This window comes from Grus americana, chromosome 29, assembly GCF_028858705.1.
Source record: "Grus americana isolate bGruAme1 chromosome 29, bGruAme1.mat, whole genome shotgun sequence".
Taxonomy (NCBI): Eukaryota; Metazoa; Chordata; class Aves; order Gruiformes; family Gruidae; genus Grus; species Grus americana.
In genome coordinates, this window is record NC_072880.1 from 3,226,711 (window position 1) to 3,252,961 (window position 26,251).

Consider the following 26,251-nt stretch of genomic DNA (forward strand, 5'->3'; position numbering starts at 1 on the left):
GCCAGCCCCGATGCTGCCACTTATGGGGACCAGCGTGGGGGGGGCGCGGGGTGCGGAGCTGTGGGGAGCGGAGCCGTGGGGAGTGTGGGTCCGTGGGACGGTGGGGCGCGGAGCCGTGGGTCCGGAGTCCTTGGAAACGTGGGGCCGTGGGGTGTGGGACCGCGGGATCCGTGGGTCCAGGGGGCGTGGGAGAGTGGGGTGCGGAGCCGTGGGACCGTGGGTCCGTGGGAGCGTGGGGCGCGGCGCCGCGGCCGCCCCACACAAGGCTCCGCTGTTCCCGGGCCGGGGCCGGTTCCCCGGGGCCGCGGCACAAAGCGCCTTTGTCCGCCCGGGGGGGGCCGGGGGGGCCGGGGCTGCGCGGGGGCTCCCGGAGGCGGCCGCGGGCACCGGGGGAGGGCCTGGCCACCGATGGGGGGGGCTAGTGACCACCGGGCCCTGGCTAGCGATGGGGGTCCCGGGCAGGGCTGGGGGGTCCTGGGTGGTGACGGGGGGTCCTGGGTTAGTGATGGGGCCCTCGGCTAGTGGGGAAGGGGAGCTGGGCTAGTGATGGGGGAACCTGGGCTAATGATGGGGAGCCTTGGGCTAGTGACGGGAGGGGGGTGCCGAGTTAGTGGGGTGGGGGCTGCGCTAGTGAGAGGGACCCCGGGCTAACGGGCAGGGGGCTGGGCTATGGAGGGGGAACCTTCTGGGGGGATCTTCTGGGCTAGTGATGGGGAACCCTGGGCTAGTGAGGGGGGGTCTGGGCCAGTGGGGAGGGCGGGACGTCGTGTGCACCCCCCCCCCCCGCCGTGCTCAGTGTCACGGGCGTGTGCACACCCTACCCCCCCCCGTGTCACCCCCCCACTGTGCCCCCTCGTGTCCCCCCCGTACTGTTTCACGTACCCAGCCCGCAGTGTCCGTGGCCCAGGTGTGCGCACCTGCCTCCCCCCCCCCGCACACGCGTGTGCGCACTGCCCCCCCCCCGTGTGCTTTCCCACGCGTGTGCACCGCACCGCCGCCTTCCGCCCTCCCCCCGCCGGCCTTGCCCTGCCGGAGCGAGGGGTCACGCGTGGGGGCCCGGGGGGGGGGCGGGGGGCCGGGGCGGGCGGGGGCGGGCGCTGGTCGGTATTTTTAGCCGCGCGCTCCCGGGGCGCAGCCGTTGCCGGGGAACGGCGGGAGCGCGGCCAAGGGAACGGCGGGGGGGGGGGGGAACGGGACACACACACACACACACACACACACACACACACACGGCTCCGGTGCCGGTGCCGGGCGGGCGCGATCCGGTGCGACCGGGCGCTGCGCTCCCCCTGCGCCATGCGCGCAACGCGGGGGGGCTGCGCGGCCCGGCGGGAGCGGCGGCCGCGGGGCGAGCGGTGAGTGCGGGACCGTGGGGGGGGACACACACAGCACGGGGGGGGGGTCTCCTGCTGCCTCCCCCTGCGCCCACCGCCCCCTGCACCGCCACCCACACCCCCCCCCTCCAGCGCAGCGCACGGGGGTGGCACCGGGGACACCCCCCCTTTCCGCGGGTGGGGGGTGCTGGGGGCACGCGGAGCCTGGCCTGCGTGGAGGGGCCCCCCCCCAGCACAGACCGCGGAGGATGCGCCCCCCCCGCTGCCGTTTTATCCCCAGGCTGGGGGTGCGTGTGTGTATGTGTGTGTGTGTGTGTGTGTGTGTGTCAGTCTCCACGAACCCGGGTGGGAGTGGGGTGCCCCACGGCAGGGAGGGTGGGGGGCACAGCTGGGTGCTGCAGGGCCCCCCCCCCCCCATTCCTGGGGGGGGTACAGGCAGAGGGGGAGTGTGTGTGTGTGTGCACGCGCGCACGCACGGGGTTGTGTGCAAGGAGGAGCTGTGTATGCGTGTGCAAGGCCGAGTGGTGCGTACATGCATTTGTGCGTGTGTGTGTGCGGCCCAGCTCTGCGTGCACGCGTGTGCCGCCATCAGTCTGGAGCGTGTGCCAGCACTGGTGCACACCCCGTTGCACACCCCATCTCAGGGCACGGGAACGTGCAAGGAGCCCCTTGGGGTGCACGCGTTGGCCTGCACCCGCCGGGGCAAACGTGTGTGCCTACGTGTCCCTGGTGGCTTGTCCACACGTGTGCACACCTGCTCATGTGTGCGTGCAAGCTGTGTGTGCTCTACTGCTGCATACACATGTGTATGTGTGAATGCACATGTGTGTGCACGTGCATCTGTGTACCCGTGTGTGCAGGCATGTGCGTGTGTGTGTACACGTGTGCGTGCATCTGCAAGCCTCTGTGTGCAGACATGTGCGTGTGTGTACACACGTGTGCATGGATGAGTGCACACACGTGGGCTCAGCACCCCTGGGTGCTCCTCTGCCTCAGTTTACCCCTCCCACCAGGGACCCGCGGGGGGGGGGGGGGGGACCCAGGCGTCCCGGCAGCCCCCCCCCCACGCACCAGCTGGCGCCACCATCCCCTCCCAGTCCTCCCAGTTCGGAGGGGGCGAGCGGCGCCATTAACCCCTTCCCCCCCGCAGCCTCTGAGGGGCGATGGCGCAGGACAACGCCGCCTTCTGCGGGGTCCCCGAGGGGGTCCCTGGGGAGGCAAAGCCCCCCCCGGCGCCCCCCCGACGGCGGGGGGCCGGCACCCGCAAGCGCCAGCGTTACGTGGAGAAGGACGGCAAGTGCAACGTGCAGCACGGGAACGTGCGGGAGACCTACCGCTACCTCACCGACATCTTCACCACCCTGGTAGACCTCAAGTGGCGCTTCAGCCTCCTCGTCTTCATCCTCGCCTACGCCGTCACCTGGCTCTTCTTCGGCCTCATCTGGTGGTTCATCGCCTACTGCCGGGGGGACCTGGACCACCTGGAGGACCACGCCTGGACGCCCTGCGTCAACAACCTCAACGGCTTCGTCTCCGCCTTCCTCTTCTCCATCGAGACGGAGACCACCATCGGCTACGGCCACCGCGTCATCACCGACAAGTGTCCCGAGGGCATCGTCCTGCTGCTGCTCCAGGCCATCCTGGGCTCCATGGTCAACGCCTTCATGGTGGGCTGCATGTTCGTGAAGATCTCCCAGCCCAACAAGCGAGCTGAGACCTTGGTCTTCTCCTCCCACGCCGTGGTGTCCCTGCGGGACGACCGCCTCTGCCTGATGTTTCGTGTGGGCGACCTGCGGGACTCGCACATCGTGGAGGCTTCCATCCGCGCCAAGCTCATCAAGTCCAAGCAGACGCAGGAGGGCGAGTTCATCCCCCTGGACCAGACCGACCTGAGCGTGGGCTTCGAGACGGGCGACGACCGCCTCTTCCTCGTCTCGCCCCTCATCATCAGCCACGAGATCGACGAGCGCAGCCCCTTCTGGGATGTCTCGCGGCACCAGCTGGAGAAGGACGACTTCGAGATCGTCGTCATCCTCGAGGGGATGGTCGAGGCCACAGGTAACGGGGATGCCGGCGGCGGCTGGGGGGGGGGGGAAATGTGCTTGGGGACACCTCATCTCTGTGGGGACACCTCATCTCCGTGGGGACACCTCCACGGGGACGCCTCCATGGGCATCTCCATGGAGATACTCCATTGGCCACCTCATCTCCATGGGAATATCTCTGTGGGGACGCGTCACCTCATGGGGACATCTCATGGGGACGCCTCACCCCCGTGGCCCACAATGTGTTCCTGCCTGGTCCTGGCTGGGAGGTGACCCCCCACATCCACCCCCAAACTCAGCCTGGCTGTGGGTGCCCCCCCCTGCCCCCGAATTGCAGGACTCGGAGGGGGGCAGCCCCCTTCCCCTGCACCCCCTTTCCCCCCATGGAAGCCTTCCGGAGGAGCTTGGGGAGGGGACCCCGATGGCAGTGACAGCCCCTGATGTCCCAGCCTGTCCCCAGCCCACTGGGGTCCCCCTGCGCACCGGGTGCAGCACAGCCCCCCCCCCCCCAGCCAGGATTGGGGTCCCCCTGCGCACCGGGTGCAGCACAGCCCCCCCCAGCCAGGATTGGGGTACCCCATGAACTGGGGGCTTCACACATGGGGGTGCCCCATGCAGTGGGTGCAGCACAGCTCCCCCCCCCCCAGCCTGGGTCAGGGCACCCCTTGCACCTCCCCACTCTGCCGGGGGGGGCGGGCACCCCCCCATCCCCAGGGTGCTGGGGGACGGGTGCCCACCGGCTGCCCCCCCCGGCCGCGCGGCGCAGGGATGACGTGCCAGGCTCGGAGCTCGTACCTGGCGGACGAGGTGCTGTGGGGCCACCGCTTCACCCCGCTGCTGAGCCTGGAGGAGGGCTTCTACGAGGTGGACTACGGGGGCTTCCACCACACCGTGCCGGTGCCCACCCCGGCCTGCAGCGCCCGGCAGCTGGCGGCGGCGGCCGCACGCCGCGATGCCCACCTTTACTGGTCCATCCCCAGCCGCCTGGACCAGCCGCTGGAGGAGGCGGCGGTGGGAGGGGGGGACCCCGACACCCCCCAGGAGAGCAACGGCACGCTGGCCAGCCCCGAGGCGCGGTGATGGGCCACGGGCGGGCGCGGGGGTGCTGGGCGCCCTGCTGCTCCCCGCCGCGCTTTCTTTTAATAAACCCCCTTACCCCCCCCCCTTCTGACGGTGGTCTTGGGGTGCGCCTGAGCTCGGGGGGTGCCCGTCCGCTGCCCCCACTGGGGAATTTGGGGTGAAACAGGGCTTGGCAGAGCTCCCCCATTGCCAGGCAGGGATTAGTGCCCCCCCACCTTGAGGATTAAGGGGGGGCTCCAGACGATCGCACATTACGTCCCCCCCCCCGCCCCGTGGCATTGTTGCCCCTCCCGGGGTGCTGGCTTAGCCTTGACCTTCCACCCCCCCCAGGTTATTATTGTAGGGCCTACAGGAATCCCAGGGTGAGGGGCACAGCCGAGGGCCAAATGCCCCCCCCCGTGTTGGGGGGCAGACAGCGGGGGGATGCCCGGGGGGGTGGGGGTGTGTGTGTGTGGGGGGGGTGTGTCACACAGCTTCGTTAACAAGACTCCCACGCTCCAAATGAGGGTGTTTTAATGAAGGGGGGGGGGGGCTGAGGCAGCACCTCCCTTGGCACCCATGGGTGCCCCCTCAGCAGTTTGGGGGGGGGGGGGGAGCACCACGGCGGGTGGGCGGTGCTCGGGGGAGTGGGCGGAGCCGAGCGGGGGCTGCGCGATCCGGACGCCCCGCCCACCCGGGCCCCGCCTCCAGCCCCGCCCCCGCGACGCGCGCCCACGTCTCGGGTGGAGCGGTCGGGGGTCAGGAGCTGCCCCCACCCCCCCGGCAGGACGCGTGGGTCCGTGTCCCCCCGGGTCCGGCAGCGGGGCGCAGCCCGGGACCCCCCCCCCAGGACTGCCAGGTCCCCACGGGTGTGTGCACACGCGTGTTGGCCGGGGGGGGGTGGGCGCGTGTGTGCACACGCGTGTTGGCGTGATCAGCGGGGAGTTGACGCTCCCCCCGCCTCCCCGTGTCCCCGTGTCCCCTCGGCTGCCACATTCCTCCCGCCCACAGGCAGCAGCTGCGCGGGGTGGTGGTGGGGCACGGTCCTCGCACGGGCAGGGGCACACGCGTGTGCGTGGCGCCAGCTCCCCCCTCCCCCCCGCCGGGGCACGCGTCACTGCTGCCACCTCCAGCAGGGAACTGGGGTGACTGGGAGGACTGGGCTGCCCCGGGGCAGCGGGGGGGGGGGGGGCGTGGGCCGGACGCCTCGGTCCCCCGTGGGGCCGGGGTGGGGGCCCAGCACGTGGTGCCTGCGCCTGCGTCATCTGTTTGCTCAGCTTGGGGGGCAGCAGGGGGGGACAGCGGGGGGCACGGCCTGGCTAAACAACCCCCCCCCCCCAACCGGCCTCGGCGTGCCCAGCCCCGACTGGGACAGACTGGGGGGACTGGGGGGGGGACTGGAGGTGCTGAAGATACTGGGGGGCACTGGGACGGATGGGGGGGTGCTGTGGCAGATGGGGGGGACTGGGAGAGACTGGGGCATACTGGGATGGGCTGGGAGGCGCTGGGGAAGATGGGCAGACTAGGCAGTACTGGGACATACTGGAGCACTGGTGTGGACCAGTGGCACTGGTCCAGACTGGGGATACTGGGCTGCACTGGGGGTGCAGGGCTGGACTGGGGGTACTGGGGATACTGAGCTGCACTGGGAACGTGAGGCTGCACCCAGGGAACTGGTGCAGCAGACGGGTGTGGGGATGCTGGGAGCACTGGTGCAGACTGGTGGCACTGGTGCAGGGGGCTGTGGGCCCCACGGCCGCGTCTGTCCCCCCCCCCCGTGTCCTTGAGCTGCCCTTGACGGTTGCCATGGTGACTAAGCCAGACCTTGGGGGGCCGGGAGGAATGGGGGGGGGGTACTGGGAGGGGACCTTGAGCAAGACTGGGGGCACTGGGGCTGCGGGGCAGGACGGGGGGGCTGGAGGGGGCTCTGGGGGTATGGGGGTGTCAGGACGTGACACTGGGCACCGCCACCGCGGGCACGACCACCGCAGGCACCGCCACCACGGGCACAACCATCGTGGGCACAACCACCGCGGGCACGACCACCGCGGGCACGACCACCGCAGACACAGCCACCGCGGGCACCGCCACCGCGGGCACAACCACCGTGGACACAACCACCGCAGACACAGCCACCGCGGGCACAACCACCACAGGCACAACCACCACGGGCACCGCCACCGCGGGCACCGTCCCAGGCGCAGCCAGCCTGGGCACAGTCGGCCCCAGGCACAGCCGTGGCCCCAGGAACAGTCGGTTGCTGGGCACAACCGTGTCCCTGGGCACAACCACCGCGGGCACAGTCGGTCCCCGGGCGCATCCAGCCCCAGGCCCTTGGCAGCACTCGGTTCCCCGGCACAACCGTGTCCCTGGGCGCAGCCGACTGTGGGCGCAGTCGGTGCCCGGGGAATAACCGTGTCCCGGGGGAGCAGCCGGCCTGGGCGCCGGTGGCCCACAGCAGGATTGTCCCTGGGCACAGGCGGTTTCCGGGCACAGTCGTCCCTGGGCACAGTCACATCCCTGGGCACAGCCCCCCCAGCACAGCCCCCCCCCGGCACAGCCCCCCCAGGCCGTGGCCTTTCCCTGGCTAATTTTAGCCGCCCCGCGTTCCGGTTGCTGCCCGGCGGCACCAGCGTCCCCGGCCGGGGCAGGAGCACACTGGGAGAACTGGGGACGTGCTGGGAGGGGGGTGACCAGTCCCCCCAAACTGCCCCCCCCGGGGTCACCCCCTGCTCTGGGGGGGGGGGGGCTGCAGGGAGGGACCCAGCCGTCTGGGCAGCCTCTGCCCACCCCCCCCCCCACGCCACCAAGCCGTGGGGTCAGCGTGGGGGGTCCGGACCGGGGTCCCCTGACAGCCCCGCAGCGGGGGGGCGGTCAGGAGGGGGCGCCCCCCCGGCCCGGACACCTGGGTTCCCACCACTCGGCCGGGACCCCCCACGGCCCCGGACGCCTGGGTCCCACGGCCGCCTCCAAAGGGGGGGGGCTGGGGGGGGGGGGCTGGGACCGGGAGGAGCCCGGAGACCCCCAAGCACGGCCGGGGGGGGGGAGCGGGAGAAGCCGCCCCCCATAACGGGGGGGGGGGGGGGGGGGCGGTCGGAGAGGGGGTGCGGGGGGGGGAGAGTCCGTGTCCGGCCAGGAGGGGCGCGGGGGGCTGGAGGGTGGGACGGGGGGGCCCGGCCCGGTGGGCGGGGGGGGGGGCCGGGCCGGGCGGGGCCCGGAGGGTTTTTGTCGGCCGCCGCCGCCGCCGCCCCCGAGTGCCCCGGGCCGAGAGCAGCGACGGCAGCGCCATGGGCAGAGGGGTGAGTAGGGGGCCCGGGGCGCCCGCTGCTCCGCCACCCGCCCACGCGGGGCACCCACCCACGCGGGGCAACCACGCACACCCACCCCCACACCCCCCCCCCCCCGAGCGCCCACCTCTGCGGGCACCCACCAGCTGCCACCCGGCACCTGACGCTGGCACCCACCCACGCGGGGCACCCACAGCACCCACCCGCTGCCAGGCGGCACCCGCCCAGGCGGGACGCCCACCCCCCCCCCCCCGGGACACCCACCCATGTGGGTACCTGCCCGCTGCCAGGCAGCACGCACCCACGCGGGGCACCCACATCACCCACCCGCTGCCACCGCTGTCCCCGTTGGGCGCTGCCCCCGACGCCCACCCACGGGCGTCCTGCAGCCCGCGGCCCCCCACGCTCCCAGCCGCCACTCCCAGGGTCCCACTGCCCCTTCCCCCCCACCCCCCCCCCGGTGCCACTGCCCCCCCACATACTGTCCCCCACCCGGGTCCCACTGCCACCCCTTCCCGAGTGACCCCTGACACGGGTGGACGGCTGCCCGGCCTCCTGCGTCCCCCCTCTTCGGGAAAGGAATGCGAGGGGAGGGAAGGGTCCCCCGCAGTGGGGAAACTGAGGCACGGAGCCGGGGTGCCCCCGCGGAGGACCCCCCCCCCAGCCCCGTGCCCGTCCCCCACCCGTGCCCGTGGCCCCGTGCCCGTGGCCCCGGCTGCTCAGCGCCAGGGTCCCCGGTGCCGTGGCAACGGCCGCGGGGGGGCCCTGAGCCGGGGCTGGCGCCTCGCCCGGTACCCCCAGTCCCTCCGGGCCCCCCCGTCCCGTCTGGCACGGCCACCCCCACACCCTCCCCCCGGCCTCTGGGCACCCACCCAAAGGTGGGGGGACCCACAGGATGTGGGACAGGGGGTGGCCCCACGAGCGTCCCCCCGTCCCCTCCTGGCAGACTGTCCCCAGGGAAATGCTGGGGGGGGGGACACACGACACACCACACACAACACCCACCCCCAGCGCTACCCTCCTGCCACCCCTACCCCCCCCCCGAAATCCCGGGGTGCCCCCTTCAAGTGCCCCCCCCCCCATGCAAAGCCAAAGTGTCTGCGTGTTGGGGGGCTGCGGGTCCCCAGTGTCCGGGGAGGAGGGGGCAGACAGCAGAGCCCCCCCCACCTGGGGGTGCGCCGTGGGGGGGGTGGGGGTGGGGGTGCCCCCCCGTGTCCCTGTCCCCGCAGTAACACGACCCCCCCCCCCCCCCCCCCCTGCTCCTGGCCGTTGTTCTTGGCACCAGGGCCGTTTTCCATGACCACATCGGCCCCCCCCCCGCCCCCCCGGCCCCATGCTGGGGCACCCGCTGCCCCCCCGGCCCCTGCCTGCTCCTGCCTGCTCCTGCCAACCTCCGGCCCAGCAGGCAGAGCCTCCGGACGTGCCACTGGGCCTGCCAGCCCTGCGGGACCCCCCCCTCACTGGCAGCGGGGGGCCGGGGGGGCCGTGTCACCACCCCCAGGAGAGCGGGCAGGGCTGCCTGTCCCCTGCCTGCGGCAGCACCCCTGCCTCTCCGACATGCCTTTGTCCATCCGTCCCCCACCCCGGATTGTGGGGACCCCCCCCCCCATGGCCACAGTGACACCCCTGCGACTACAGTGACCCCCCCCCCCATGGCCCCAGGGATCCCCCTCCATGGACAAAGTGACACCCCTACGGCCCTGGGGACCCCCCCCCAGCCACAGTGCCACCCCCTCCCTGGTCCTGGGGCCCCCGCTCGGCCACAGTGCCACCCCCGCTGCCCCCCACCTCCACGGCGCTTCCCCCCCACTTGGACCCCCCCGCCCCCCCCCCGCCGCCTGCGGTGCCCCCCATGCCCACGCTGCCACCGGTGCCTGCAGTCCCCCCCGTGCCCACGGTGACGCCCCGTACCCTCGATGATGCCTGTGGCCACGGTGACCCCCATGCTGGCGGTGACATCCATGCCCATGGTAATGCCCGTGCCCACGGCGAGGGCCGTGCCGCCGGTGGTGCCAGCCGCGCCGGCGGTGCCAGCGTGCCCACGGGGTCCCGCGCCCGCAGGCCGGCCGGGAGTACTCGCCCGCTGCCACCACCTCCGAGAACGGGGGCGGCAAGAGGAAGCAGAAGGAGAAGGAGCTGGATGAGCTGAAGAAGGAGGTCAACTTGGTGAGGAGGGGACCGGGGGGGGGACACACACCGGGGGCGGCTGACCGGGACACCGGGGTGACACGGGTGGTGTGTGCCCGGCAGGATGACCACAAGCTGTCCCTGGATGAGCTGGGCAGGAAGTACCAGGTGGACCTGTCCCGGGTGAGATGTCCCCATGTCCCGTCCTCAGGGCCGTGTCCAGCATCCTGCATCCCTGTCCCCATGGGTGACACCCAGCCGTGCCCCCCCATCCCCATGGGTGACACCCAGCTGTGCCCCCCCCCCATCCCCATGGGTGACACCCAGCCGTGCCCCCCCCCCATCCCCATGGGTGACACCCAGCTGTGCCCCCCCCGTCCCCTCCTGCCCCCTGCCCCCATGGGTGACACCCAGCTGTGCCCCCCCCCCATCCCCATGGGTGACACCCAGCTGTGCCCCCCCCCCCGTCCCCACGGGTGACACCCAGCTGTGCCCCCCCCCCGTCCCCACGGGTGACACCCAGCCGTGCCCCCCGTCCCCACGGGTGACACCCAGCCGTGCCCCCCCCCCCCATCCCCATGGGTGACACCCAGCCGTGCCCCCCCGTCCCCACGGGTGACACCCAGCCGTGCCCCCCCATCCCCATGGGTGACACCCAGCCGTGCCCCCCGTCCCCATGGGTGACACCCAGCCATGCCCCCCCCCCCCATCCCCATGGGTGACACCCAGCTGTGCCCCCCCCGTCCCCTCCTGCCCCCTGCCCCCATGGGTGACACCCAGCTGTGCCCCCCATCCCCTCCTGCCCCCCGTCGCCATGTCCCCCCCGCCATGCTCCCCGTCCCCTGTAGCCCCTCGCATCCCCAGGGTGCCCTGGCCATGGCACCCTGCCCTCGGGGATCTGTCCCCTGGCTGGGACCCCCGGCATCCCCCCAGCCCCGGGTGGCAGCGTGTGCCCCCCACCCCCACCCCGCAGGGCCTGACCAACGCACGAGCGGCCGAGATCCTGGTGCAGGATGGTCCCAACGCCCTGACGCCCCCCCCAACCACCCCCGAGTGGGTGAAGTTCTGCCGCCAGCTCTTCGGGGGCTTCTCCATCCTGCTCTGGATCGGCGCCATCCTCTGCTTCCTGGCCTACGGCATCCAGGCTGCCATGGAGGACGAGCCCTCCAACGACAACGTGAGGGCACCTGGGGGGGGGCACGGGCATCGGGGGGGGGCATGGGCATCACTGGGCATGGGCATCATGGGGACATGGGCATCGGGGGTGCACGGACGTCGTGGGGTGCATGAGCACGGCGGGGGCACAGGCATCACCAGGTGGGTGTCACGGGTGGAGAGGGGCACAGGCGTCACGGGGACGTGGGTGTCGTGGAGTTCATGAGCACCCCGGGGTGCACGGACATTGTGGGGTGCGTGGGTATGGCAGGGAGCACAGACATCGTAGGGGCATGGGCGGCCTGGGGGGGCACAGGCACCGTGGGGGCTGGGGGGCAGCTTGCTGGGTGCCCCATCTGTGGGGAGCGTGGCCATGGGCACGTTGTTCCCCCCCCCAGCCCCGTGCCAGCTCTTGAGGGGGTCTGGGTTTGGGCATCAAATGGGCCAGGCTGGGGCGGGGGTCCCCTCTGCAGCCCCCCCGTGCTGGGGACACCTGGGGGGTCCCACCCTGCACCTCGGGGTGCTGGGTGCTGAGGCGCCGCCTGGGTCCCAGCTGTACCTGGGGGTGGTGCTGGCTGCCGTCGTCATCGTCACCGGCTGCTTCTCCTACTACCAAGAGGCCAAAAGCTCCAAGATCATGGACTCCTTCAAGAACATGGTGCCCCAGGTAGGTGCCTGGGTGGGCACCCGGGTGGTCCCAGGGGGTCCCGGGCGGGGGGGGGGTGTGTGCCTGGGCGTCCCTCAGGGTGCTCTGCGTCCCGGCAGCAAGCACTGGTGATCCGCGAGGGCGAGAAGATCCAGATCAACGCTGAGAACGTGGTGGTGGGCGACCTGGTGGAGGTGAAGGGGGGGGACCGGGTGCCCGCCGACATGCGCATCATCTCCTCCCACGGCTGCAAGGTGAGCGGGCACCGGTGGGCCGGCACAGGGTGGGCACCAGGACTAGCATGGGGACAGCGGGGCTGGCCCAGGTGGGCTCCCATGGCCCAGGGGTCCGTCCGGCTGAGCCCGGCAGTGCCCGGTGCCCCAGCGCCCACCGGTGCCGTCGGTGCCAGGTGGACAACTCGTCGCTGACCGGGGAGTCGGAGCCGCAGACCCGCTCGCCCGAGTTCACCCACGAGAACCCGCTGGAGACCCGCAACATCTGCTTCTTCTCCACCAACTGTGTGGAAGGTGGGTCCCGGGGGTCCCTGCCCACGGGGGCCGGGGGGGGGGGGGTGTGTCCCCATGGCTGCGTCACCCTTCCTCGTCCCGCCAGGCACCGCCCGCGGCATCGTCATCTCCACGGGGGACCGGACGGTGATGGGGCGCATCGCCTCGCTGGCCTCGGGGCTGGAGGTGGGGCGCACGCCCATTGCCATGGAGATCGAGCACTTCATCCGCCTCATCACCGGCGTCGCCGTCTTCCTCGGCCTCTCCTTCTTCATCCTCTCCCTCATCCTGGGCTACACCTGGCTGGAGGCCGTCATCTTCCTCATCGGCATCATCGTGGCTAACGTCCCCGAGGGGCTGCTGGCCACCGTCACCGTACGTGGCGCTGGGGGAGCAGAGGGGTGGGATGGTGCGGGGCGGGGGGCACTGGTTCTACTGGGAGGGAGGTGGTGGGCACTGGTTCTGCTGGGCTAGCCCTGGTGCACCCAGCAATGCCCAGTGCCTGGTGCTTGCTGACACCCATGGGTGCCCACTGAGCCCCGTGTGCCCCCCCCCCAGGTGTGCCTGACGCTGACGGCCAAGCGGATGGCGCGGAAGAACTGCCTGGTGAAGAACCTGGAGGCGGTGGAGACGCTGGGCTCCACCTCCACCATCTGCTCCGACAAGACGGGGACCCTCACCCAGAACCGCATGACCGTCGCCCACATGTGGTTCGACAACCAGATCCACGAGGCCGACACCACCGAGGACCAGTCGGGTGGGTGGCTGGCACCCTTCCCCCCCCGGCACCCTGTCCCCCCCGCACCCTGACCCCAGGAGCACCCCTTTTCTCGCCCCTGCACAAAGATGTCACCGCCCTGCCCCCCCCCCCGCCCCTCGGCACCCCCTTGCCTTCATCACCCATCCCCAGGGCACCCCCGGGAGCGAGGGAGGTGTCCCCAGAGGAGGTGGGGGGGGCACGGTGTGGCTGAGGGGCTGGGTGTCCCCCAGGTGCCACCTTCGACAAGCGCTCGCCCACCTGGGCGGCACTGGCACGCATCGCCGGGCTCTGCAACCGCGCCGTCTTCAAGCCGGGCCAGGAAAACATCTCCATTTCCAAGGTGGGTGGGTGCTGACCACCCCCCCCCACTACCCGAACCTCCCAAATCCTCCTGAGAGCTGGGACGGTGCCGGCCCCGGTGCCCCCTGTGCCGCCGGCATCACCGTCAGCATCCCCACGCCAGCGGGACACGGCGGGCGACGCCTCGGAGTCGGCGCTGCTGAAGTGCATCCAGCTCTCCTGCGGCTCCGTCAAAAAGATGCGGGACAAGAACCCCAAAGTCACCGAGATCCCCTTCAACTCCACCAACAAATACCAGGTGTGCCGGGCCGGCGGTGGCGGCGGCGACCCCGGGGCGGTTGGTGGGCGCAGCGCGGTGACGGCGTGCCCGCTGCTGTGCCCGCAGCTCTCCATCCACGAGCGGGAGGAAGACCCCCAGGGGTACCTGCTGGTGATGAAGGGGGCCCCCGAGCGCATCCTGGACCGCTGCTCCCGCATCCTGCTGCAGGGCCAGGAGGTGCCGCTGGACCAGGAGATGCGGGAAGCCTTCCAGAACGCCTACCTGGAGCTGGGGGGGCTGGGCGAGCGCGTGCTGGGTGAGGACGGGGGGGCGTGGGGGGGGGTGGGGGGGGTACAGGGGATGGGGCGGGGACGGGTGCGTGGGGGCACGAGTGCATGGGGGGCATGGGGAGTCGGGACGTGGGGGCACGGGGTGGGGTGGTGGAGGCGTGGGGGACATGGGGTGGGGTGACGGGGGTGGGGGGGCATGGGGCAGGGTGTGGAGGCAAAGGGACGTGGGGCTGGGGGGTGCGGAGGACGTAGGAATGTGGGGGACGTGGCAGGGGATGGACAGACGGACGTGGGGACACGGCGTGGGGAGGACGGGCTTGGGGACAGAGGGGACGGGGGGGACACACGGGGGGAACGCGGTGTGTGGAGGATGCAGGGGGTAGGACCGCGGGGACACGGGGGGCACCGGGGACGGGCACAAGCACTGGGCACCGGGGGGGCCGTGACAGGGACCAGGGGTACCGGGCGAAGGAAGGGGGTGCCCGTGGGTGCCCGCACCCCGTCACCCGCCGGCACCCGCCAGGTTTCTGCCACCTCTACCTGCCCCCGGACAAGTTCCCCCGCGGGTTCAGGTTCGACGCTGACGACGTCAACTTCCCCACCGACAACCTCTGCTTCGTGGGGCTGATGTCCATGATCGACCCCCCCCGCGCCGCCGTCCCCGACGCCGTCGGCAAGTGCCGCAGCGCCGGCATCAAGGTGGGACCCCCTCTGCGGACCCCCTGACCCCCCCCGGGTCCCCCCATCCCTCCGCTCCCTGACCCCCCCCCAGGGTCCCCCCTCCATCCCTGCACCCCACAGCCCCCCCACCCTGAGCAGGGGGTCACCCCTCTGTGCCCCCCCCCCCCAGGTGATCATGGTGACCGGGGACCACCCCATCACGGCCAAGGCCATCGCCAAGGGGGTGGGCATCATCTCGGAGGGCAACGAGACGGTGGAGGACATCGCCGCCCGCCTCAACATCCCCGTCAGCCAGGTCAACCCCCGGTAGGCGCCGGTGCCGGGGGCGGGGGGGGGTCCGGGGGGTCCGGCAGCCCCCGCTGAGGCTGCGTGTGGCAGGGAGGCGAAGGCCTGCGTGGTGCACGGCTCCGACCTGAAGGACATGACCTCGGAGCAGCTGGACGAGATCCTCAAGAACCACACCGAGATCGTCTTCGCCCGCACGTCCCCCCAGCAGAAGCTCATCATCGTGGAGGGCTGCCAGCGCCAGGTGTCCCTGTCCCCGGGTCCCCTGCTGCCCCTGTCCCGCGCCTCGCCACGTCCCCGTCCCCATCCGCACACTGCCCTTGTCCCCGTGCCCCGTGGTGTCCCCGTGCCCCGTGGTGTCCCCATTTCCATGTCCCATGGTGTCCCCGTGCCCCTTGATGTCCCCATTCCCATGCACCGTAGTGCCACCATCCCCGTGCCCCGTGGTGCCCCCATGCCCCGTGGTGTCCCTGTGCCCCGTGGTGTCCCCATTTCCACGTCCCATGGTGTCCCCGTGCCCCTTGATGTCCCCATCCCCATGCACTGTAGTGCCACCATCCCCATGCACCGTAGTGCCACCATCCCCGTGCCCCGTGGTGTCCCTGTGTCCCATGTGCCCCCATCCCCGTGCCCCGTGGTGTCCCCGTCCCCATGCCCCATCCCCGTCCCCGCGATGCCTGACCCCTGCGTCCCCAGGGCGCCATCGTGGCGGTGACGGGGGACGGGGTGAACGACTCCCCGGCGCTGAAGAAAGCCGACATCGGCATCGCCATGGGCATCGCCGGCTCCGACGTCTCCAAGCAGGCGGCCGACATGATCCTCCTCGACGACAACTTCGCCTCCATCGTCACCGGCGTGGAGGAAGGTCGGTGCCGGCCCCTCCATCACCCTCCTCATCCCCCATGGGCACCCACTGCCCTTTGTCACCCGCCACCCCCCGACCCCGCAGGCCGCCTGATCTTTGACAACCTGAAGAAGTCCATCGCCTACACCCTGACCAGCAACATCCCCGAGATCACGCCCTTCCTCCTCTTCATCATCGCCAACATCCCGCTGCCCCTGGGCACTGTCACCATCCTCTGCATCGACCTGGGCACAGACATGGTGAGGATGGGGAGGGACGGGGGGGGGACGGGGGGTGACAAGGGGTGACGGTGTCGTGTCCCCCCCCCCCCCAGGTCCCCGCCATCTCGCTGGCGTACGAGGCGGCCGAGAGTGACATCATGAAGCGCCAGCCCAGGAACCCCCGGACCGACAAGCTGGTGAACGAGCGGCTCATCAGCATGGCCTACGGGCAGATCGGTGAGGGGCAGGGGACGGCCCCCCCCCGGGGACAATGGGGGCCCCCAGCACCGGTGGCACCCCAGGACCCGCTGGTGGTACCAAGTGAGGCCCCCCCAGCTGGTCTCCGGAGCCCCAGGGCCCCCCCCGTGACCGTGGAGCACCCACCTGTGACCCCGGGCTGTGCCGTGATGAGCTGTGCCCTGACCCTACGTGCTCCAGGGGGGACGGGGTGGGGGGGACACCCGGGGACGTCCAGGTGCCACCAAGGTCCCCCCCCACATCCCTCATGCCACAGGCATCCCCCGTGTGAAGGAACTGGTGGCCCCTGGGGTGACGATCCCTGATCCCGGGGTGCCCACTGTGATCCCGGGGTGCCCATCCTGATCCAGGGGTGCCCATCCCGGGGTGCCCACCCTGATCCGGGGTGCCCACCGTGGTCCCGGGGTGCCCATCCTGAGGTGCCCATCCCTGATCCCGGGGTGCCCATCCTGAGGTGCCCACCCTGATCCTGAGGTGCCCACCCTGATGCGGGGTGCCCACCCTGATGCGGGGTGCCCACCCTGATCCCGGGGTGCCCATCCTGATCCCGGGGTGCCCACCCTGATCCCGGGGTGCCCATCCCGGGGTGCCCATCCTGATCCCGGGGTGCCCACCCTGATCCCGCGGTGCCCACCCTGGGGTGCCCACCCTGATCCCGGGGTGCCCATCCCGGGGTGCCCACCCTGATCCCGCGGTGCCCACCCTGGGGTGCCCACCCTGATCCCGGGGTGCCCATCCCGGGGTGCCCACCCTGATCCAGGGGTGCCCACCCTGATCCCGCGGTGCCCACCCCAGGGTGCCCACCCTGATCCCGGGGTGCCCACCCTGATCCCGGGGTGCCCATCCCGGGGTGCCCACCCTGATCCCGGGGTGCCGTCCCCGCAGGGATGATCCAGGCGCTGGGCGGTTTCTTCACCTACTTCGTGATCCTGGCGGAGAACGGGTTCCTGCCCGGCACGCTGGTGGGCATCCGCCTGGCCTGGGACGACCGCTCCACCAACGACCTGGAGGACTCCTACGGGCAGGAGTGGGTCAGTGGGCCCTCGCACGCCCCTCGCACACCCCTCGCACACCTGCTTCTGCGCCTGCCTTGGCATGGCTCTGCTCTGCGTGTGTGCTTACACACGTGTGCTCTCGCCTGCCCACGGTTGTGCATGTGCAAACCCGCCCCTCAGCTTGTGCAAAGGCCTTGCACGAGTGTGCACACGTGTGTGTTGGTGTGTTTGCATGTGCCCTCGCAGCCCCATCCCTGTGCATGTTCCCACATGCCCATTTGTGCACCTGCCTTTGCACGGCTGTGCTCATGTGTGCACACTCACATGCTTAGGCACGCGTGCCCTCGCATCTCTGCGCTTGTGTGAAGTCCTTGCATGTGTGCGCACACACACGAGTATGTTTGCACGCGCCATCCCACACTCATCCTGCACATCCCCTTGCACACTTACGCACCTGCCCCTGCACCGCAGTGCCCGTGCCTGCCTTCCTGTGTGCGAGCGTGCAAACTGGGGGGGGGGGGGGCACATGAGTGTGCAAAGGCTGGGCACGCGGGCGTGCACTGAGACTGTGCCCCCCGCCCCCAGACCTACGAGCAGCGGAAGGTGGTGGAGTTCACGTGCCACACCGCCTTCTTCGCCAGCATCGTGGTGGTGCAATGGGCCGACCTCATCATCTGCAAGACCCGACGCAACTCCGTCTTCCAGCAGGGCATGAAGTGGGTGCCCCCACCCCGCCCCCCCCAGCACCCCCCCGCAGCACCCATGGGTGCCTCCCACCCACACCGCTCTCCCGCAGGAACAAGATCCTGATCTTCGGGCTGCTGGAGGAGACGGCGCTGGCGGCGTTCCTCTCCTATTGCCCCGGAATGGGGGTGGCCCTGCGCATGTACCCCCTCAAGTGAGTCGGGGGGGGGGGGGCACCCCGGCCCTGCCCCCCCCCCCACCCATGGGTGCCTCCCCATTAACGCTGCCCCCCCCCCAGGGTCACCTGGTGGTTCTGCGCCTTCCCCTACAGCCTCCTCATCTTCGCCTACGATGAGGTTCGCAAGCTCATCCTGCGCCGCTACCCCGGCGGTGAGTGACACCCCCCTGGCGTGACCCCCCCAAACCCCCCCGGCGTGGCCCCCCCCAAACCCCCCTGTCTCACTCCCCTGTCCCCTAAAGCAGATGCTGCCCCCCAGCCCACCCTCAGGGCTGGAACCTGCACCCAAAGGACTGGGGGGCACCGCGGGGGCAGGGGGGGGGGGGAGGTTAGGGGATACCTGGGTGGGTGGGGGCACCCGCGGGGGTTGGGGGGGGACCCAAAGAAGTGGGGGGGACCACCCAGGAGGCATGGGGAGCACCTAAAGGGCTTGGGGGGGGACACAGGGAAGTGGGGAGCCCCCATGGGAGAAGGGGATACCCAGGAGAGGTGGGGGGCACCCAAGGGGTGGGGGGGGCACCCAGGGGGTGGGGAACACCCCCAGCTCGCCCCCCCCCCGTGACACCCACCCCCTTGCAGGCTGGGTGGAGAAGGAGACCTACTACTAGGTGCCCGTGTGGCCCCCCCGGTCCCCCCCCGGCCCCCCCCTCACCCCAACCCTGCACCCCCATACTAACCCCGGGGGCTGGCGCTGCCGGGCACGGCGGGGGGGGCCGGGCACCCCCCGGCCCGGGGGGACCCAGGAGTGCGGGGGGGGGGGGCACCCTTTGCTCCCCCCATGGGGCATCCAGACCCCCCCCCCCTTCAGAGCAATAAACCAGTTTAACCCCTTCGTGCCCTCGTCTGTGCTGGGGGGGGGGGGGGCAGAGGGACCAAGAGGGCGCAGGATGGGGGGGCGCAGGGAAGGATGGACCCTGCCTGCCCTCCCCCACCTCCCTGACCCCCCCCCATGTTCTCTGTGTCCCCCAATACCCCGTGTTCCTCCCTTGTTACCTGATGCCCCCCCATGGCCCCTTAGCTTCCCCCCACGTCCCCCGTGTCCTCATGTCCCCCCCATGACCTCCCTGTCCCTATGTCCCCCCCCCCGTCCCCAATGCCCCCGTGTTGTCCCCGCCATGCCCCCCCATGTCCCCGTGTGCCCTCCATGACCTCCATGCCCCGATGTGGCCCCAAGTCCCCCATACCCCCCAATATCACCCATGTCCCCCCATGCCCCCCCATGTCCCCCATGCTCCCCCATGCCCCCATGTCCCCCCCATGTCCCCCCATGCCCCCCCATGCCCCCATGTCCCCGTGACCCCCCCCATGACCCCCCCATGTCCCTGTGACCCCCTATGTCCCCCCATACCCCCCCATGCTCCCCATGTCCCCCCATGCCCCCATGCCCCCCCCATGTCCCCCCATGCCCCCCCATGCCCCCATGTCCCCGTGACCCCCCCATGACCCCCCCATGTCCCTGTGACCCCCTATGTCCCCCCATACCCCCCCATGCCCCCCCCATGTCCCCGTGACCCCCCCATGACCCCCCATGTCCCCGTGACCCCCCATGTCCCTGTGACCCCCTATGTCCCCCCATACCCCCCCATGCCCCCCGCATGTCCCCGTGCCCCCCCACGCCCCCCAGGGACCAGCGCCCCCTGGTGGTTGCCCCCGCAGAACCACCCCTGCGCCCCCCCCATCATTTCTCCGCCCCGCGGTGGGGCAGCTGTGGGGCAGCCATAACCTGCTACACCCCCCCAAATTCCCCCCCCCAGCACCCTGGGGACCCCCCGCCCCCAGCACAGGGTGACACCAGGGACACGGTGAGTGCGAGTCCCACGGGGGGGGGGGGGCCCTGAGTCAGCAGCACGGGGGGGGGGGGCGCAGGGTCCGGCCCCACTCGGGTTTCGCTGATGGGTTTTGGTGTCACCCGGGGTTAAAAATAAGGAGTCAGGGTCACCCGAAACCGGGGCGGGGGGCAGAGGGGGCTGGGAGGGGGACGCTGCACCCACTGGCACCTGTGGGAGGGTCCTGGGTACCCCATAACCCCGGCATGGGGGTCCTGGGCACCCCAATTCCCTGCACACAGGGGTGCTGGGCACCCACGGACCTGTGCATGGGGGGGTCCTGGGCACCCCACCCCCCTGTGTACGGGGGTCCTGGCCCCCATGGCTTGTGGGCAGAAGCCCCCCCATCCCTGGGGGTGGCCATGGGGGGGTCTGCCCCCCCCAGCCCGTGGGGCTCCCCTTCTCAGTGGTCAGCAGAGCGGGCGGTCACCCGATCCGAGGGGGACGGGGGTGACAAAATACGGCGTCCCCCTCCCTGATGGGGCCGGGCAGCTGGCGGCCGCGGGGCTGGCGGGGGGGGGGTCCCCATCGGCCCCAACCCAGGGCTGGGACCCCTCGGGCCTGAGGTGGGGGGTGCCCAGTGCCGGGGGTGTGTGTGTGTGGGGGGGGTACCCAGCCCCCCCATCCTGGTCCCGTTAGGGCCAGCCCTGGGGTGTCCCCGTCCCCAACCAGGACTCCGGGGAATGGGGGACCCCGATGCTGGGGTGGGGAGCGGCCACCCGGGGGTCCCCAGCACCCCCTGGGGACAGAACTCCTGTGGGGGACCCCAAGGCTGGGGTGGGGAGCGGCCACCTGTGCCCCCCGTCCTTGCAGCGTCCCTGGGGCCCGGCACTGGTGACCCCACGCTCAGCTCCTTATTTTTAGCCCCCCCCGCCCCCCCCCGCCGTCTCCTCTTTCCTTGCTTAATATGGAGCTGGAGCGGGCGGCGAGGCGGGAGGGGACGGGGCTGAGCCCCCCCCGGCCGGATCCTGCACCCCCCCCTGCACCCAGTGTGTGTGGTGAAGGGCCAGGGGTGCGGGGGGGGGGATGTCAGGGTGTCACTGTGTCCCCCTTTGTGCCTTCGGCCACTTTGGGGCTGGGAAGGGGCCGTGTGTCCGTGTGTCCCCCCAGCTGTGTCCGTCCCCTCCTGGTGTGGCCGGAAGGGGCCGTGTCTGTCCACCCCCCCCCCGGGGGCCGTGTCTGTCCGTGTGTCCCCCCCCCCGGGGGCCGTGTCTGTCCCTCCCCCCCCGGGGCCAGGCAGCGGCTGCCTGTCCCTCCCCTGAGCCGGGCTCTGTCTGTCCGTCCCTGGACACGAAGGCATCGCCTGTCTGTCCCCGGGGCTGCGTCTGTCCATCCATCCGTCCGTCTGTCCGTCCCTCCCCAGGGCTGTCTGTCTGTCCATCCATCCATCTGTCCATCTGTCCGTCCCCAGGGCTGTCTGTCTGTCTGTCCATCCGTCCATCTGTCCGTCCCCAGGGCTGTCTGTCTGTCCATCCATCCGTCCATCTGTCCGTCCCCAGGGCTGTCTCTCTGTCTGTCCATCCGTCCATCTGTCTGTCCCTGGGGCTGTCTGTCTGTCCATCCAGCCGTCCATCTGTCCGTCCCCAGGGCTGTCTGTCTGTCTGTCCATCCGTCCATCCGTCTGTCCCTGGGGCTGGCTGTCCGTTCCCTGGCTGTGCATCCACCCCCCGCTCCCCTGAGTCCCGTCCGTCCGTCCGTCCGTCCCTCTCCGAAGGTCCAGTATCTGCCCGTCTGTCCGTGGGTCCCATCCACCCACCCGTGTGTCCGTCCCCGTCCGTTGATCTGCCTGAGGGGCGATGGGGGTCTGGGGGTGGGTGCTGGCACTGCTGGCGCTGGGGGCCAGGGTCCCGGGGGGGGCCGGGGGGGGCCTGGACTTCCCCACCTACGACGGGCTGGGCCGGGTGCTGCCCGTCACCGTGAAGAACTACAAGGCGATGCTGAAGCGGTTCCCGGTGCTGGCCCTGCTGCACCACCGTCCCGGCCAGGGCGACCGGGCAGCCCAGCGTCACCACGAGATGGAGGAGCTGGTCCTGGAGGTGGGCACCGGGGGGGGGGGGCACAGGGGGGTGACAGCCCAGGGGACCCCGCGTGGCGCTGGGGACACCGAGGGGATGCCGGTGGGACGCGTGCCGGCACTGGGGAAGCAGCACTTGTGTGGCACTGGGGACGCTGGTGGGGACCAGGGGACACTGGGGGGGGACGACACAGGCACCAGCGCCCAGGGGTGGGGGGTCCATGGGGGCTGGCCGGGGGCGGGCCAGCCTTGCGGGAAGGGGACAGGGGCTGGCGGTGATGGGGGGGGCAGGAGCACCCCCACCTATCTTTGCCCTCTCCATACTTGGGCCAGGGGCCGATGGGACCCCCCCCCCCCCCCCGCACCCATAATAGCACCCATCCTGCTGGGGGGGGGGGCCCATCCCTATGAACCCCCATCCCTACGAACCAGCACCCGCCAGCCCCCCCGGCACGGGCAGTGAGGGATGGAGGGCTGGATGCAGGGATGGGGGGGGGCACAGCTGGGCTGGGGACCCTGAGGGACGTTGGGGAGCCCTTGGTTGGGGGGGGGGGTGTCACAGGGGTGGTGGCAGGTGCCCCCCCCCCCAGCGCGATGTCCCCCCCGCTGGCAGCCCAGGTGCTGGAGGACAAGGGAGTGGGCTTCGGTCTCGTTGACTCTGAGAAGGACGCAGCCGTTGCCAAAAAGCTGGGTAAGGGTGACCCCCCCCCGGCCCCCCGCTGGGACCCCTCAGGCACAGGGACCCCCCCAGATCCCCCAGCTGAGCCTCCCTGCCCCCCCCGGGCCTGACGGAGGAAGACAGCATCTACGTGTTCAAGGAGGACGAGGTGATCGAGTACGACGGGGAGCTGGCGGCGGACACGCTGGTGGAGTTCCTGCTGGATGTGAGACCCCCCCCCCACCCCCCCCCCACCGGGGCACCCAGGCATCTGGGACCCCCCCCCCAGCCGCTGCTCCCTCTGGTATCTCAGGAGGGAACCCAGCAGTCCGGGCCCCCAAACCTCCTTTTGCACAGCTGGGGAGGACCCAAGCATCCTGACCCCCCCCCACCCCAGCTCTCCCTGACCCGGGGGGGGTCCCTGGGGACCCTGCTGATGCCCCCCCCCTCCCAGGTGCTGGAGGATCCGGTGGAGTTTATCGAGGGCGACCACGAGCTCCAGGCCTTCGAGAACATCGAGGATGACCCCAAACTCATCGGCTACTTCAAGAGCGAGGACTCAGAGCGTACGTGGGGCTGGGTGGCCCCCCCGTTTGTCCCCCTGTGTCCCCCCCCAGCCCCCGATCCATCCTTTCATCCCTCCATTTGCGTATCCATCACCCCTCCCTCCGTGGGGCACCAGGTTGGGTGTCCTTCTGCAGCCAGAGCCACCGGGACAGAGCCGGGCTGGGGGTGCGGGTGCCGGCGTGGGGCCGTGGGGCCGTGGGGCCATGGGGCCGTGGGGCCGTGGGGCTGTGGGGCCGTGGGGCCGTGGGGCCGTGGGGCCGTGGGGCCGGTACCCGGTGCCAGCGCCAGGACCCATCCCCACCCCCCCCCAGACTTCAAGGCCTTCGAGGAGGCGGCGGCGGAGTTTCACCCCTACATCCCCTTTTTCGCCACCTTTGACGGCAAGGTAGGGGAGGGGGTCCCGGTGGGGCGGGGTCAGCCCCCCCCCAGCACCCATGGGTGGCTCAGGGACCCCAACCCCACCCCAGGTGGCCAAGAAGCTCACCCTGAAGCTGAACGAGATCGACTTCTACGAGCCCTTCATGGAGGAGCCGCTGACCATCCCCGACCGGCCCAACAGCAAGGAGGAGATCGTGGCCTTCGTGGAGGAGCACAAGAGGTGGGGGCCCGGCCGCCCCCGGCCCTGCCTCGGTTTCCCCCGCAGGGGCTGCTGGGGGGACCAGGGTGCCATGGGGAGGTGGTTGCTATGGAGGTGGTTGCTATGGAGGTGGTTGCCATGGGGAGGTGGTTGCTATGGAGGTGGTTGCCATGGGGAGGTGGTTGCTATGTGGACAGGTTGACATGGGAGGTGGTTGCTATGGAGGTGGTTGCCATGGGGAGGTGGTTGCTATGGAGGTGGTTGCTATGGAGGTGGTTGCCATGGGGAGGTGGTTGCTATGCAGACAGGTTGACATGGGAGGTGGTTGCTATAGGGAGGTGGTTGCTATGGAGGTGGTTGCTATGGAGGTGGTTACCATGGGGAGGTGGTTGCTATGGAGGTGGTTGCCATGGGGAGGTGGTTGCTATGCAGACAGGTTGACATGGGAGGTGGTTGCTATAGGGAGGTGGTTGCCATAGGGACAGGTTGCCATGGGGAGGTGGTTGCCATGGGGAGGTTGTTGCCGTGGGGAGGTGGTTGCCATGGGAGATGGTTGCCAAGGAGGGATGGTTGCCACGGAACACTGTTACCATAGGAGGTGGTTGCCATGGGGACAGGTTGCCATGGCAGGTGGTTGCCACGGGAAACCGTTGCCATGAGGAGGTGACTGCCAGGGCAGCCGCAGCCTCGGGGATGGGGGATTCCCGGGACGGGGGAGGCCGGGGGGGCCCCCCCGGTGCGCAGCAAGGCCCTCGCCCCCCCCCCCCCCTCCGGTCCCCACTCCCCCCCCGACCCGTGTGGCCCCTGGGGTGACATGAGTTTGTGAGGTCTCAGCAGGATTGGGGGGGGGGGGGGGGGGGGGGTTACCCTGCCTTTGGGGGGATGTCAGTGAGCTGTGGGGCAGCCGAGCCCCCCGTCCCCGTCCCCGTCCCCGTCCCGGCCGGGGGTCCCGGTGGGGTGGGCAGGGCAGGGTTAAGGCCTGGGCGCTGCCACTGCCGGGATGTTCCCGAAGCCTTAATCCCTCCCGGATCAACCCGCCCCCCCCCCCCCCGCCATGGCCTCAATCCTGTGGGAGATGGGGAGATGGGGGGGGACCCTCCACGCCCCCCCAGAGGTGCCAGCGGAGCTGGGGGGGTTCAGCCCCGGCCCTGTCGTGTGTCCCTGAGCCAGCCCGGGTGTCCTGCCACCCCCACCCCCCCCAGCTGCTGCACCCCATCTGAGAAGCCCCCCCCAGCTGCACAGCAGAGCCCTGGAGGGGCAGCAGCTCCGGGGGGGGCCGGTTTGGGGGTGCCCCTCACCATCCCCCCCCCATCTCGCAGGGCCACTCTGCGGAAACTCAAACCCAAGAGCATGTTCGAGACCTGGGTGAGTGTGGGGGGGAGGGATGGGGGGTGTCCTGCCCCCATCACCTTGACATCCCTCCCTCAGGGAGCCCCCCCCACTCATGGGGTTCCCATTTCTGCCCCCCCCGCTGGTGACACCAGCCCATGTCCCCCCCAGGAAGATGACATGGACGGGATTCACATCGTGGCCTTCACAGAGGAGGATGATCCAGGTGAGGGAGGGGTCTGGGCAAGTCGGGGGGGTCAGGGGGTCCGGGGGGGGGGGTCCTGGCACCCCTCACCCCCCACTCCCACCCCCCAAGATGGGTTTGAGTTCCTGGAGATCCTGAAGGATGTGGCCCAGGACAACACGGACAACCCTGACCTCAGCATCCTCTGGATTGACCCCGAGGATTTCCCGCTGGTACTGGCCCCCCCGGGGGGGGAACACCCCACCACGACCCCCTCTGGCGCTGGGGGGGGGGCTGGGGGGGGCTGACCCCCGTGTGTGTGTCCCCAGCTCATCCCTTACTGGGAGAAAACCTTCAACATCGACCTGTCCCGGCCGCAGATCGGGGTGGTCAACGTCACCGACGTGAGTGTCCCCCCTGCCCGGACCCCCGGCATGGCCCCCCCCCATCAGCCAGCCCTGGGGGCTGAGTCCTGACAGGCTCATCACACGGGTGGTCCTCAAAGGCAGCCCCTGGGAGTCGGGGGGGGGGCCCAGCCTGTCCTGTGCCCCTGATTGCGGGGGTCCCACCCAGGGGGGTCCCACACCCACCCCCCCGGGTGTCCCCCTGCCCCCTCCCACAGCAGGTGCCCCCCCATGCCCTGCCTGTCCCCTGCCCCCCCGCTGGTGTCCCCAGGCTGACAGCGTGTGGCTGGAGATGGCGGGCGAGGAGGACCTGCCCGGCCCAGCGGAGCTGCAGGAGTGGATCGAGGACGTGCTGGCGGGAGAGATCAACACCGAGGACGACGACGACGACGACGACGATGACGACGATGATGACGACTAGGCCTTGAGCTGGGCCTCCACTCCTGGCCCCATCCCTGTGTGAACCATTAAAGTCTCCAAAGAACCAGGCTGTGTCACTGGGGGGGGGGGGCACAGGGGGGGCTGGAGATGCTCCAGGCACAGGCAAGAGCCCCGTGCGAAATCCCCGTGCGAGATTCCCCCCTTGACACCCTCTCCCTGTGCACGATCCACCGTGCAGCATCCTGAGGGACTGGCCCCTAAAAGACACACCCCCCCCCAGAAAACCCCCCATGTGAGATCCTGGTGGCAGCTCCCAGGGGATCTCCTGGTGCAACAC

At 71.0% G+C, this 26,251-nt stretch overlaps 3 protein-coding genes across 4 annotated transcripts; all 3 read left to right on the plus strand.

Annotated features, from left to right (window-relative positions):
* The first annotated feature begins 1,124 nt into the window (after window positions 1-1,124).
* Window positions 1,125-4,538, plus strand: KCNJ9 (potassium inwardly rectifying channel subfamily J member 9). Its single transcript, XM_054806199.1, has 3 exons — window positions 1,125-1,355; window positions 2,485-3,392; window positions 4,146-4,538. Exons 2-3 carry the CDS (start codon window positions 2,498-2,500, stop codon window positions 4,457-4,459), a joined length of 1,209 nt encoding a protein of 402 aa, XP_054662174.1. The 5' UTR covers window positions 1,125-1,355; window positions 2,485-2,497; the 3' UTR covers window positions 4,460-4,538.
* A 3,142-nt stretch (window positions 4,539-7,680) lies between these two features.
* LOC129197651 (sodium/potassium-transporting ATPase subunit alpha-2) lies at window positions 7,681-18,804 on the plus strand. 2 transcript variants are annotated; one of them, XM_054806284.1, is made up of 24 exons: window positions 7,689-7,737; window positions 9,606-9,695; window positions 9,787-9,891; window positions 9,976-10,035; window positions 10,826-11,029; window positions 11,561-11,674; window positions 11,773-11,907; window positions 12,063-12,180; window positions 12,266-12,534; window positions 12,718-12,916; window positions 13,150-13,259; window positions 13,383-13,517; window positions 13,605-13,794; window positions 14,292-14,467; window positions 14,619-14,755; window positions 14,828-14,978; window positions 15,431-15,599; window positions 15,684-15,838; window positions 15,913-16,036; window positions 16,943-17,088; window positions 17,638-17,768; window positions 17,849-17,950; window positions 18,035-18,126; window positions 18,554-18,795. In XM_054806284.1, the coding sequence occupies exons 2-24, from the start codon at window positions 9,642-9,644 to the stop codon at window positions 18,580-18,582; spliced, it is 3,105 nt and encodes a 1,034-aa protein (XP_054662259.1). In that variant the 5' UTR covers window positions 7,689-7,737; window positions 9,606-9,641; the 3' UTR covers window positions 18,583-18,795. The 2 variants fall into 2 exon arrangements, with proteins under 2 accessions (XP_054662260.1, XP_054662259.1); XM_054806285.1 differs by lacking the exon at window positions 9,606-9,695 and having other exon boundaries at window positions 7,681-7,737; window positions 18,554-18,804.
* Window positions 18,805-21,596: 2,792 nt separating this feature from the next.
* On the plus strand, window positions 21,597-26,008 carry CASQ1 (calsequestrin 1). Its single transcript, XM_054806118.1, has 11 exons — window positions 21,597-21,835; window positions 22,420-22,505; window positions 22,580-22,698; window positions 22,927-23,038; window positions 23,351-23,424; window positions 23,507-23,637; window positions 24,936-24,981; window positions 25,117-25,171; window positions 25,262-25,362; window positions 25,459-25,533; window positions 25,805-26,008. Exons 1-11 carry the CDS (start codon window positions 21,597-21,599, stop codon window positions 25,952-25,954), a joined length of 1,188 nt encoding a protein of 395 aa, XP_054662093.1. The 3' UTR covers window positions 25,955-26,008.
* The last annotated feature ends 243 nt before the right edge of the window (window positions 26,009-26,251 follow it).